The sequence below is a fragment of the Mytilus trossulus genome, chromosome 7 (genome assembly GCF_036588685.1).
Source record: "Mytilus trossulus isolate FHL-02 chromosome 7, PNRI_Mtr1.1.1.hap1, whole genome shotgun sequence".
Taxonomy (NCBI): Eukaryota; Metazoa; Mollusca; class Bivalvia; order Mytilida; family Mytilidae; genus Mytilus; species Mytilus trossulus.
This window is the reverse complement of record NC_086379.1, coordinates 78,825,813-78,841,579: the sequence shown is the minus strand read 5'-3', so window position 1 is coordinate 78,841,579 and position 15,767 is coordinate 78,825,813. Positions and strand designations below refer to the sequence as shown.

The 15,767-nt window shown below is 33.3% G+C and overlaps 1 protein-coding gene across 1 annotated transcript in view; it reads left to right on the top strand.

Annotated features, from left to right (window-relative positions):
• Nucleotides 1-15,767, top strand: part of LOC134725907 (exportin-6-like) — a 57,054-nt gene that overhangs the window by 25,489 nt on the left and 15,798 nt on the right. The window contains exons 15-20 of the mRNA XM_063590188.1: nt 919-1,065; nt 1,563-1,752; nt 2,314-2,469; nt 3,579-3,699; nt 3,964-4,023; nt 4,297-4,408. Of these exons, the coding sequence (XP_063446258.1) occupies nt 919-1,065; nt 1,563-1,752; nt 2,314-2,469; nt 3,579-3,699; nt 3,964-4,023; nt 4,297-4,408 (786 nt within the window). The remainder of the gene's footprint in view (nt 1-918; nt 1,066-1,562; nt 1,753-2,313; nt 2,470-3,578; nt 3,700-3,963; nt 4,024-4,296; nt 4,409-15,767) is intronic.

Below are 15,767 nucleotides of genomic sequence, written 5' to 3'. Positions count from 1 at the left end.
ATGAGCTAAGTTATTTTTTAAGAATATACTTCTTATACGGTGTTACACTATAATATACACATCAAGATTGTCATTATTTTTTGGACGAATTCTATATTGAGTATAGAATCCCACATCTTACTAAGCAACCTCAAACATTTTGTTTAATTTGTAGACCAGTACAAAATCTTTGTTTCAATGTGAAAGTCTTTTCATGAAAACAAGAATATATAAGATTTAATAATTTGAGATGAGTTTAAAACAGTTTTTAAAGATACTTAACAGTTAATGGAATAAAAGAGACGTGACTTGTACCACATACAGACATTTTGCGCAATAAAATGTCTAACCCAGGCAATTACAAATTAATATGATGTACACATGTAGGGGTTGGAATAAATATTTGAACTACATCAACATTAATGTTCAAGGAATGTCTGGTATAAATATGATCGTGGGTCGTAGGTACGCTCATAGTTTAAAATGCAGAAAAAGTTTTGGAAACTGCCATTTTTCTGCCCTTTTCGCGGATATTGAGGTCTTTACAGCAACAGAGCATGAATAATATCAACGGAAGTTGAAAAATCTATTGATGTTAACAAAAATATAGGTTTTAAACTTTAAGAATAATGTATTTTAATTAATGGCAAGTCACTTTTAATTTGAACGAAATTAGGGGGCCGTTCTCTAATGCTTATCGTAACTTGTCCTTTTGAAATCAATAATGAAAATGAATTGGTGATTGTAAATGTGACTGTGGCATATACATTTCCTGATTGTGTCAAGTTTTGAGATTAACTCCATTTTCTCATCAACCTAAGCACTACATAGATTCCAATTTATCAATACAGACATAAAGTTTGCTATATTCAAGACAAAATTATTTTTCACAAAAAAATGGTGTCGCAATGACCTACATTTCATGTTGACCTATTTTAGGTACCAGAAAGAATAGTTCATTCAGCAGCACATGTTGTTTTATCCATAACAACTACAGTAAAACCTGCCTTCCTACTCCAGCTTCCCTGTATACAGAATTTATTATCCTCTGTAACACAAGGTACACTGGACAGTCTAACAACAGAGGTCAGTAAAGATAATTGTAATAAATATAATACTTGTTATATAAAACTGCTAAAAGAGAAATATTTTAAAAACCACATCTACATAGATACAAACCTATGTTTTAAGATACAGGTATTGTATGCCCCTGCAGTTCCATTTCAATTTATTCTCTTTAGCCTGAATAAGCAAAACATATTTGATGGTCTCAAGGTGGTCACTTCAAGTGCTGGAGGTTATGGTTCAATCCCATGCTGGGTTTATAGACCAAAGGCATTAGAATTGGTATTAACTGCTTCTCCACCAAGCATCCAGCATTAATGATTTGGTTGCTTAGTTTAAGAATAACCATGAACATTAGGTCCACATGAAAAATAATACGAACACAAACAAATTTCATAATGAAATATTTACTTAGATTTAACCTCAATAAAGTGATGAATGCTTAATCTGATGATGATGATATTTTTAACATCAAAGCTCTATCTATTAAATGAAGAATGTTGATTTTGCATCAATAGGTACAACTACTAGTCTACAGATCAATGTCAAATGCCTTAATTCTACCTTGGCCAAATGAGTCAGACGCTGGTCAAAACTGGACAGAGAGAGCGTCACATCACCAGATTTATGTACAACAGATAGCTAGGAACGTTCTTCTATTGAAGTCTGAACTTGGTAATCACAAGCATCTGAGGGAAGATTCGACAAGTAAGTGTCTTCTTGATTTTACTAAATGCTGCTGTGAGCAAAAATAATTAACTACATGTAATTCATCAAAACATTTTTTAAATTATCATTGTGAAACTATTCAACTGAATAATACATTTTGATATACCAGACATGCAAAACACCAATTTTAATGTTGTGAATTTCAAATAAAAATGTACAAATATACCATGTTGCAAAATTAATAGGTTCATATTAGTGATTACAATTAAAGATCTGCAATTATGTAATTTTGACCCTTGTGGCTTTTTGTTGTCCTTTGTATGTGTTTGAAGACTGTTTGGTGGCCTCTTTATATTTTTCTGTTATTTAGTGCTGCTCTTTGATGTATGACCAATATCTCCATTATTTCATTACATATTTGTTAAGTTGCAATATAAATATTTATATTTCGACTGCAAGATCCCTTGAATGTAGTCAAAAGTATTTAGTATTTATAGGAAATAAAAAATTCTGTTCTTAACTTAAATATGAACTAAATTGAAAAGTTTCCAATTCTCAATACTATACCTCCTTACAAGACTTTATATCCTCTTTTTACAGGTAAACAAGTGATAAGAAAGGCATTGAGTATATTCCAGGATTGGATTGAGGCTGTTTCTGGAGAAGTTGTGAAAAGTAAACAGATCTGCTATCAATCATTACAAGAAGTCATTCAAGTGTCCATAGCATTGTTTCCAATCTATCTGCATCCCCCAGGTAATTTATTAGGTGATGGTTGCTAAAGTTATTGACACATCAATTACATGTTGTATGTATATTTTAAGATACAAGGTTTGATTTTGTTACAAAAAGACACCAAGTATACTTTTATTGCATTTAAAATTTGAAATATAAAACATCTGATAGAATTGTTGTATTGTTATATTTGTATACCAAATACTTATTTTTAAAAAGAAGTTGTGGTATGATTCCAATCAGAGGACTTTACACCAAAAACTAAATGGTGTGGAAGTAAGAAACTATAGGTCAACATGAGGCTTTCAGCCATGAGCATAACAGCATGATCTGCAAACCAAGCTATATTAACATAAAACACCTCGTAATTGAGAAGAAAATTGTAATTTTGTTTGTTTATATTAACTTTTAAAATTTTTGTCACTATAGTAAACAATACATTACACATTTATCACCTTCTCTGACAAAGAGCTTCGTTTCTTTATACCCCCGCTTTAAAAAAAGGGGGGGGGGGGGGTATACTGTTTTACCTCTGTCTGTCCTTCCGTCAGTCAGTCCGTCCGTCCCATGAATATTTTTCGTCGCATTTTACTCAGGAACTGCAATACAAGGATTTCTGAAATTTGGTTTCAGGGTTTATCTAAGTCAGCTATTCAGTGTGATGCGTTTTCAGATTGATCACTTGACAACTTCCTGTTTACCGAACACTTGTATGATTTTACACATGATAGCCAAGTTGAAAATTTTCGTCACATTTTTCTCAGGAACTACAATACAAGGATTTCTGAAATTTGGTTTCAGGATTTATATAGGTCAGCTATACTGTGTGATGCGTTTTCAGATTCATCACTCGACAACTTCCTGTTTACCGAACACTTGCATATTTTTACACTATTTATATTAACCACTTGCGGTGGGGGTATCATCATTGAGCAGTAGCTCGCAGTTTCACTTGTTTGTTCTATTTCAACCTGGTTTCCGACTGTATGGTTTCATTGGACAATACTTTTGTAACTTCACAAGCCTACCAGACAGATATACACAATGCTGATGTTATTGTAAGTCTTTATGAAATAGAATTGAAACATCTTTTGTACATGTTTATGAAGAAACTGACAAATTAATTTCAGAGGTTGAAGTAATAGAAGCAATGATGAGTTTCTTTTTATCCCTGTTCCAAGGATTGAGAGTACAGATGGGTGTTGCATTTACTCAACAGACAATAACAACATTTATGTCACTTTTTACACAGTAAGTTATTTATCTTGTCCCTTTAACAATGATCAGACATATTATGCATTCCAATTGCAACTGTTTATATATTGAAATTTGAATGGAAGGACATGTTAGGTATGGGTAAGGCACCCTTACTCACAAACATACATACACACACTCAAGACATTTAAGTCTAAATGAGATTCCAGAGAATTTACAACTTAAACTAAAAACATATTTGCAAAAATATACTTTTTGGTTGCAGTTTTGATTTTAGATAAAACTTATTTACAATTTCAGACAACAGTTGGCAGAGACAATTTTCCAAGAAAGTAGTGCTGCCCACAGAGTTGTAGAAAAGTAAGAATGATTTACCTGCATGAAAACAGTATAATTGCTCATTATAATTAAATTTACAGGATTTTAAATTCATCATTTAATATAAATTATATGCCTGAAATGTTTATGAATGTTCTCCAGTTATTATCTATAGATTTTAGATTTTGCATTAGCACCTTAGATGCCAAGTACAATTTCTAACACATTATTGACTGGATGGGATTACATAGAAAACCTTTTTGAAATGATAATTGTTTGAAGAAATATAAAGATTGTTTTGATTGTATCTTGCAGATTTTTAAAGATATTAGAATTAGTGGTACAAGAACCAGGTTCAGCTTTCAAGTCATTCATACCAAGTGTTATATCTATATGTATAGATCAAATCTACCCAATCATTGCTCAGGTACTGTATTAGTAATCATCAAGTCATTCATACCAAGTGTTATATCCATATGTATAGATCAAATCTACCCCATCATAGCTCAGGTACTGTATTAGTCATCATCAAGTCATTCATACCAAGTGTTATAGCCATATGTATAGATCAAATCTACCCCATCATAGCTCAGGTAATGTATTAGTCATCATCAAGTCATTCATACCAAGTGTTATATCCATATGTATAGATCAAATCTACCCCATCATAGCTCAGGTAATGTATTAGTCATCATCAAGTCATTCATACCAAGTGTTATAGCCATATGTATAGATCAAATCTACCCCATCATTGCTCAGGTAATGTATTAGTCATCATCAAGTCATTTATACAAAGTGTTATAGCCATATGTATAGATCAAATCTACCCCATCATAGCTCAGGTACTGTATTAGTCATCATCAAGTCATTCATACCAAGTGTTATAGCCATATGTATAGATCAAATCTACCCAATCATTGCTCAGGTACTGTATTAGTCATCATCAAGTCATTCATACCAAGTGTTATAGCCATATGTATAGATCAAATCTACCCCATCATAGCTCAGGTACTGTATTAGTCATCATCAAGTCATTCATACCAAGTGTTATATCCATATGTATAGATCAAATCTACCCAATCATAGCTCAGGTACTGTATTAGTAATCATTAAGTCATTCATACCAAGTGTTATATCCATATGTATAGATCAAATCTACCCCATCATAGCTCAGGTACTGTATTAGTCTTCATCAAGTCATTCATACCAAGTGTTATATCCATATGTATAGATCAAATCTACCCCATCATAGCTCAGGTACTGTATTAGTCATCATCAAGTCATTCATACCAAGTGTTATATCCATATGTATAGATCAAATCTACCCCATCATAGCTCAGGTAATGTATTAGTAATCATCAAGTCATTCATACCAAGTGTTATATCCATATGTATAGATCAAATATACCCCATCATAGCTCAGGTACTGTATTAGTCATCATCAAGTCATTCATACCAAGTGTTATATCCATATGTATAGATCAAATCTACCCAATCATAGCTCAGGTAATGTATTAGTAATCATCAAGTCATTTATACCAAGTGTTATAGCCATATGTATAGATCAAATCTACCCAATCATAGCTCAGGTAATGTATTAGTAATCATCAAGTCATTCATACCAAGTGTTATATCCATATGTATAGATCAAATCTACCCAATCATTGCTCAGGTAATGTATTAGTCATCATCAAGTCATTCATACCAAGTGTTATAGCCATATGTATAGATCAAATCTACCCCATCATAGCTCAGGTAATGTATTAGTAATCATCAAGTCATTCATACCAAGTGTTATAGCCATATGTATAGATCAAATCTACCCAATCATAGCTCAGGTAATGTATAAGTCATCATCAAGTCATTCATACCAAGTGTTATATCCATATGTATAGATCAAATCTACCCAATCATAGCTCAGGTATTGTATTAGTCATCATCAAGTCATTCATACCAAGTGTTATATCCATATGTATAGATCAAATCTACCCCATCATAGCTCAGGTACTGTATTAGTCATCATCAAGTCATTCATACCAAGTGTTATATCCATATGTATAGATCAAATCTACCCCATCATAGCTCAGGTAATGTATTAGTCATCATCAAGTCATTCATACCAAGTGTTATAGCCATATGTATAGATCAAATCTACCCCATCATAGCTCAGGTAATGTATTAGTCATCATCAAGTCATTCATACCAAGTGTTATAGCCATATGTATAGATCAAATCTACCCAATCATAGCTCAGGTAATGTATTAGTCATTATCAAGTCATTCATACCAAGTGTTATAGCCATATGTATAGATCAAATCTACCCAATCATAGCTCAGGTAATGTATTAGTCATCATCAAGTCATTTATACCAAGTGTTATATCTATATGTATAGATCAAATCTACCCCATCATAGCTCAGGTACTGTATTAGTCATCATCAAGTCATTCATACCAAGTGTTATATCCATATGTATAGATCAAATCTACCCAATCATAGCTCAGGTACTGCATTAGTCATCATCAAGTCATTTATACCAAGTGTTATATCTATATGTATAGATCAAATCTACCCCATCATAGCTCAGGTACTGTATTAGTCATCATCAAGTCATTCATACCAAGTGTTATAGCCATATGTATAGATCAAATCTACCCAATCATAGCTCAGGTACTGTATTAGTCATCATCAAGTCATTCATACCAAGTGTTATAGCCATATGTATAGATCAAATCTACCCAATCATAGCTCAGGTAATGTATTAGTAATCATCAAGTCATTCATACCAAGTGTTATAGCCATATGTATAGATCAAATCTACCCCATCATAGCTCAGGTAATGTATTAGTAATCATCAAGTCATTCATACCAAGTGTTATAGCCATATGTATAGATCAAATCTACCCCATCATAGCTCAGGTACTGTATTAGTCATCATCAAGTCATTCATACCAAGTGTTATATCCATATGTATAGATCAAATCTACCCCATCATAGCTCAGGTACTGTATTAGTCATCATCAAGTCATTCATACCAAGTGTTATATCCATATGTATAGATCAAATCTACCCAATCATAGCTCAGGTAATGTATTAGTAATCATCAAGTCATTCATACCAAGTGTTATAGCCATATGTATAGATCAAATCTACCCCATCATAGCTCAGGTAATGTATTAGTCATCATCAAGTCATTCATACCAAGTGTTATATCCATATGTATAGATCAAATCTACCCCATGATAGCTCAGGTAATGTATTAGTCATCATCAAGTCATTTATACCAAGTGTTATAGCCATATGTATAGATCAAATCTACCCCATCATTGCTCAGGTAATGTATTAGTAATCATCAAGTCATTCATACCAAGTGTTATATCCATATGTATAGATCAAATCTACCCCATCATAGCTCAGGTACTGTATTAGTCATCATCAAGTCATTCATACCAAGTGTTATATCCATATGTATAGATCAAATCTACCCAATCATAGCTCAGGTACTGTATTAGTCATCATCAAGTCATTCATACCAAGTGTTATAGCCATATGTATAGATCAAATCTACCCCATCATAGCTCAGGTACTGTATTAGTCATCATCAAGTCATTCATACCAAGTGTTATAGCCATATGTATAGATCAAATCTACCCCATCATAGCTCCGGTACTGTATTAGTCATCATCAAGTCATTCATACCAAGTGTTATAGCCATATGTATAGATCAAATCTACCCAATCATAGCTCAGGTACTGTATTAGTCATCATCAAGTCATTCATACCAAGTGTTATAGCCATATGTATAGATCAAATCTACCCCATCATAGCTCAGGTACTGTATTAGTCATCATCAAGTCATTCATACCAAGTGTTATATCCATATGTATAGATCAAATCTACCCCATCATAGCTCAGGTAATGTATTAGTAATCATCAAGTCATTCATACCAAGTGTTATATCCATATGTATAGATCAAATCTACCCAATCATAGCTCAGGTAATGTATTAGTCATCATCAAGTCATTCATACCAAGTGTTATATCCATATGTATAGATCAAATCTACCCCATCATAGCTCAGGTAATGTATTAGTCATCATCAAGTCATTCATACCAAGTGTTATATCCATATGTATAGATCAAATCTACCCAATCATAGCTCAGGTAATGTATTAGTCATCATCAAGTCATTCATACCAAGTGTTATATCCATATGTATAGATCAAATCTACCCAATCATAGCTCAGGTACTGTATTAGTCATCATCAAGTCATTCATACCAAGTGTTATATCCATATGTATAGATCAAATCTACCCAATCATAGCTCAGGTAATGTATTAGTCATCATCAAGTCATTCATACCAAGTGTTATATCCATATGTATAGATCAAATCTACCCAATCATAGCTCAGGTAATGTATTAGTAATCATCAAGTCATTCATACCAAGTGTTATATCCATATGTATAGATCAAATCTACCCCATCATAGCTCAGGTACTGTATTAGTAATCATCAAGTCATTCATACCAAGTGTTATATCCATATGTATAGATCAAATCTACCCCATCATAGCTCAGGTACTGTATTAGTCATCATCAAGTCATTCATACCAAGTGTTATATCCATATGTATAGATCAAATCTACCCCATCATAGCTCAGGTACTGTATTAGTCATCATCAAGTCATTCATACCAAGTGTTATAGCCATATGTATAGATCAAATCTACCCCATCATAGCTCAGGTACTGTATTAGTAATCATCAAGTCATTCATACCAAGTGTTATATCCATATGTATAGATCAAATCTACCCCATCATAGCTCAGGTACTGTATTAGTAATCATCAAGTCATTTATACCAAGTGTTATAGCCATATGTATAGATCAAATCTACCCAATCATAGCTCAGGTACTGTATTAGTCATCATCAAGTCATTCATACCAAGTGTTATATCCATATGTATAGATCAAATCTACCCCATCATAGCTCAGGTAATGTATTAGTAATCATCAAGTCATTCATACCAAGTGTTATAGCCATATGTATAGATCAAATCTACCCCATCATAGCTCAGGTACTGTATTAGTCATCATCAAGTCATTCATACCAAGTGTTATATCCATATGTATAGATCAAATCTACCCCATCATAGCTCAGGTAATGTATTAGTCATCATCAAGTCATTCATACCAAGTGTTATATCCATATGTCTAGATCAAATCTACCCCATCATAGCTCAGGTAATGTATTAGTAATCATCAAGTCATTCATACCAAGTGTTATAGCCATATGTATAGATCAAATCTACCCAATCATAGCTCAGGTAATGTATTAGTGATCATCAAGTCATTCATACCAAGTGTTATATCCATATGTATAGATCAAATCTACCCCATCATAGCTCAGGTACTGTATTAGTCATCATCAAGTCATTCATACCAAGTGTTATATCCATATGTATAGATCAAATCTACCCCATCATAGCTCAGGTAATGTATTAGTAATCATCAAGTCATTCATACCAAGTGTTATATCCATATGTATAGATCAAATCTACCCCATCATAGCTCAGGTAATGTATTAGTCATCACCAAGTCATTCATACCAAGTGTTATATCCATATGTATAGATCAAATCTACCCCATCATAGCTCAGGTACTGTATTAGTCATCATCAAGTCATTCATACCAAGTGTTATAGCCATATGTATAGATCAAATCTACCCCATCATAGCTCAGGTACTGTATTAGTCATCATCAAGTCATTCATACCAAGTGTTATATCCATATGTATAGATCAAATCTACCCCATCATAGCTCAGGTAATGTATTAGTCATCATCAAGTCATTCATACCAAGTGTTATAGCCATATGTATAGATCAAATCTACCCCATCATAGCTCAGGTAATGTATTAGTCATCATCAAGTCATTCATACCAAGTGTTATAGCCATATGTATAGATCAAATCTACCCAATCATAGCTCAGGTAATGTATTAGTCATTATCAAGTCATTCATACCAAGTGTTATAGCCATATGTATAGATCAAATCTACCCAATCATAGCTCAGGTAATGTATTAGTCATCATCAAGTCATTTATACCAAGTGTTATATCTATATGTATAGATCAAATCTACCCCATCATAGCTCAGGTACTGTATTAGTCATCATCAAGTCATTCATACCAAGTGTTATATCCATATGTATAGATCAAATCTACCCAATCATAGCTCAGGTACTGTATTAGTCATCATCAAGTCATTTATACCAAGTGTTATATCTATATGTATAGATCAAATCTACCCCATCATAGCTCAGGTACTGTATTAGTCATCATCAAGTCATTCATACCAAGTGTTATAGCCATATGTATAGATCAAATCTACCCAATCATAGCTCAGGTACTGTATTAGTCATCATCAAGTCATTCATACCAAGTGTTATAGCCATATGTATAGATCAAATCTACCCCATCATAGCTCAGGTAATGTATTAGTAATCATCAAGTCATTCATACCAAGTGTTATATCCATATGTATAGATCAAATCTACCCAATCATAGCTCAGGTAATGTATTAGTCATCATCAAGTCATTCATACCAAGTGTTATAGCCATATGTATAGATCAAATCTACTCCATCATAGCTCAGGTAATGTATTAGTCATCATCAAGTCATTCATACCAAGTGTTATATCCATATGTATAGATCAAATCTACCCAATCATAGCTCAGGTACTGTATTAGTCATCATCAAGTCATTCATACCAAGTGTTATATCCATATGTATAGATCAAATCTACCCAATCATAGCTCAGGTAATGTATTAGTAATCATCAAGTCATTCATACCAAGTGTTATAGCCATATGTATAGATCAAATCTACCCCATCATAGCTCAGGTAATGTATTAGTCATCATCAAGTCATTCATACCAAGTGTTATATCCATATGTATAGATCAAATCTACCCCATAATAGCTCAGGTAATGTATTAGTCATCATCAAGTCATTTATACCAAGTGCTATAGCCATATGTATAGATCAAATCTACCCCATCATTGCTCAGGTAATGTATTAGTAATCATCAAGTCATTCATACCAAGTGTTATATCCATATGTATAGATCAAATCTACCCCATCATAGCTCAGGTACTGTATTAGTCATCATCAAGTCATTCATACCAAGTGTTATATCCATATGTATAGATCAAATCTACCCAATCATAGCTCAGGTACTGTATTAGTCATCATCAAGTCATTCATACCAAGTGTTATAGCCATATGTATAGATCAAATCTACCCCATCATAGCTCAGGTACTGTATTAGTCATCATCAAGTCATTCATACCAAGTGTTATAGCCATATGTATAGATCAAATCTACCCCATCATAGCTCCGGTACTGTATTAGTCATCATCAAGTCATTCATACCAAGTGTTATAGCCATATGTATAGATCAAATCTACCCAATCATAGCTCAGGTACTGTATTAGTCATCATCAAGTCATTCATACCAAGTGTTATAGCCATATGTATAGATCAAATCTACCCCATCATAGCTCAGGTACTGTATTAGTCATCATCAAGTCATTCATACCAAGTGTTATATCCATATGTATAGATCAAATCTACCCCATCATAGCTCAGGTACTGTATTAGTAATCATCAAGTCATTCATACCAAGTGTTATATCTATATGTATAGATCAAATCTACCCCATCATAGCTCAGGTACTGTATTAGTAATCATCAAGTCATTCATACCAAGTGTTATATCTATATGTATAGATCAAATCTACCCAATCATTGCTCAGGTACTGTATTAGTCATCATCAAGTCATTCATACCAAGTGTTATATCCATATGTATAGATCAAATCTACCCCATCATAGCTCAGGTACTGTATTAGTAATCATCAAGTCATTCATACCAAGTGTTATATCTATATGTATAGATCAAATCTACCCAATCATTGCTCAGGTACTGTATTAGTCATCATCAAGTCATTCATACCAAGTGTTATATCCATATGTATAGATCAAATCTACCCCATCATAGCTCAGGTAATGTATTAGTAATCATCAAGTCATTCATACCAAGTGTTATATCCATATGTATAGATCAAATCTACCCAATCATAGCTCAGGTAATGTATTAGTCATCATCAAGTCATTCATACCAAGTGTTATATCCATATGTATAGATCAAATCTACCCCATCATAGCTCAGGTAATGTATTAGTCATCATCAAGTCATTCATACCAAGTGTTATATCCATATGTATAGATCAAATCTACCCAATCATAGCTCAGGTAATGTATTAGTCATCATCAAGTCATTCATACCAAGTGTTATATCCATATGTATAGATCAAATCTACCCAATCATAGCTCAGGTACTGTATTAGTCATCATCAAGTCATTCATACCAAGTGTTATATCCATATGTATAGATCAAATCTACCCAATCATAGCTCAGGTAATGTATTAGTCATCATCAAGTCATTCATACCAAGTGTTATATCCATATGTATAGATCAAATCTACCCAATCATAGCTCAGGTAATGTATTAGTAATCATCAAGTCATTCATACCAAGTGTTATATCCATATGTATAGATCAAATCTACCCCATCATAGCTCAGGTACTGTATTAGCAATCATCAAGTCATTCATACCAAGTGTTATATCCATATGTATAGATCAAATCTACCCCATCATAGCTCAGGTACTGTATTAGTCATCATCAAGTCATTCATACCAAGTGTTATATCCATATGTATAGATCAAATCTACCCCATCATAGCTCAGGTACTGTATTAGTCATCATCAAGTCATTCATACCAAGTGTTATAGCCATATGTATAGATCAAATCTACCCCATCATAGCTCAGGTACTGTATTAGTAATCATCAAGTCATTCATACCAAGTGTTATATCCATATGTATAGATCAAATCTACCCCATCATAGCTCAGGTACTGTATTAGTAATCATCAAGTCATTTATACCAAGTGTTATAGCCATATGTATAGATCAAATCTACCCAATCATAGCTCAGGTACTGTATTAGTCATCATCAAGTCATTCATACCAAGTGTTATATCCATATGTATAGATCAAATCTACCCCATCATAGCTCAGGTAATGTATTAGTAATCATCAAGTCATTCATACCAAGTGTTATAGCCATATGTATAGATCAAATCTACCCCATCATAGCTCAGGTACTGTATTAGTCATCATCAAGTCATTCATACCAAGTGTTATATCCATATGTATAGATCAAATCTACCCCATCATAGCTCAGGTAATGTATTAGTAATCATCAAGTCATTCATACCAAGTGTTATAGCCATATGTATAGATCAAATCTACCCAATCATAGCTCAGGTAATGTATTAGTGATCATCAAGTCATTCATACCAAGTGTTATATCCATATGTATAGATCAAATCTACCCCATCATAGCTCAGGTACTGTATTAGTCATCATCAAGTCATTCATACCAAGTGTTATATCCATATGTATAGATCAAATCTACCCCATCATAGCTCAGGTAATGTATTAGTAATCATCAAGTCATTCATACCAAGTGTTATATCCATATGTATAGATCAAATCTACCCCATCATAGCTCAGGTAATGTATTAGTCATCATCAAGTCATTCATACCAAGTGTTATATCCATATGTATAGATCAAATCTACCCCATCATAGCTCAGGTACTGTATTAGTCATCATCAATTCATTCATACCAAGTGTTATAGCCATATGTATAGATCAAATCTACCCCATCATAGCTCAGGTACTGTATTAGTCATCATCAAGTCATTCATACCAAGTGTTATATCCATATGTATAGATCAAATCTACCCCATCATAGCTCAGGTAATGTATTAGTCATCATCAAGTCATTCATACCAAGTGTTATATCCATATGTATAGATCAAATCTACCCCATCATAGCTCAGGTACTGTATTAGTCATCATCAAGTCATTCATACCAAGTGTTATAGCCATATGTATAGATCAAATCTACCCCATCATAGCTCAGGTATTGTATTAGTCATCATCAAGTCATTCATACCAAGTGTTATATCCATATGTATAGATCAAATCTACCCAATCATAGCTCAGGTAATGTATTAGTCATCATCAAGTCATTAATACCAAGTGTTATATCCATATGTATAGATCAAATCTACCCCATCATAGCTCAGGTACTGTATTAGTCATCATCAAGTCATTCATACCAAGTGTTATAGCCATATGTATAGATCAAATCTACCCAATCATAGCTCAGGTACTGTATTAGTCATCATCAAGTCATTCATACCAAGTGTTATATCCATATGTATAGATCAAATCTACCCCATCATAGCTCAGGTAATGTATTAGTCATCATCAAGTCATTCATACCAAGTGTTATATCCATATGTATAGATCAAATCTACCCTATCATAGCTCAGGTAATGTATTAGTCATCATCAAGTCATTCATACCAAGTGTTATATCCATATGTATAGATCAAATCTACCCAATCATAGCTCAGGTAATGTATTAGTCATCATCAAGTCATGCATACCAAGTGTTATATCCATATGTATAGATCAAATCTACCCCATCATAGCTCAGGTACTGTATTAGTCATCATCAAGTCATTCATACCAAGTGTTATATCCATATGTATAGATCAAATCTACCCAATCATAGCTCAGGTACTGTATTAGTAATCATCAAGTCATTCATACCAAGTGTTATATCCATATGTATAGATCAAATCTACCCCATCATAGCTCAGGTAATGTATTAGTCATCATCAAGTCATTCATACCAAGTGTTATAGCCATATGTATAGATCAAATCTACCCCATCATAGCTCAGGTACTGTATTAGTCATCATCAAGTCATTCATACCAAGTGTTATAGCCATATGTATAGATCAAATCTACCCAATCGTAGCTCAGGTAATGTATTAGTAATCATCAAGTCATTCATACCAAGTGTTATAGCCATATGTATAGATCAAATCTACCCCATCATAGCTCAGGTAATGTATTAGTCATCATCAAGTCATTCATACCAAGTGTTATATCCATATGTATAGATCAAATCTACCCCATCATAGCTCAGGTAATGTATTAGTCATCATCAAGTCATTAATACCAAGTGTTATATCCATATGTATAGATCAAATCTACCCCATCATAGCTCAGGTAATGTATTAGTCATCATCAAGTCATTCATACCAAGTGTTATATCCATATGTATAGATCAAATCTACCCCATCATAGCTCAGGTACTGTATTAGTCATCATCAAGTCATTCATACCAAGTGTTATAGCCATATGTATAGATCAAATCTACCCCATCATAGCTCAGGTACTGTATTAGTCATCATCAAGTCATTCATACCAAGTGTTATATCCATATGTATAGATCAAATCTACCCCATCATAGCTCAGGTAATGTATTAGTCATCATCAAGTCATTCATACCAAGTGTTATATCCATATGTATAGATCAAATCTACCCCATCATAGCTCAGGTAATGTATTAGTCATCATCAAGTCATTCATACCAAGTGTTATATCCATATGTATAGATCAAATCTACCCCATCATAGCTCAGGTACTGTATTAGTCATCATCAAGTCATTCATACCAAGTGTTATAGCCATATGTATAGATCAAATCTACCCCATCATAGCTCAGGTAATGTATTAGTCATCATCAAGTCATTCATACCAAGTGTTATATCCATATGTATAGATCAAATCTACCCC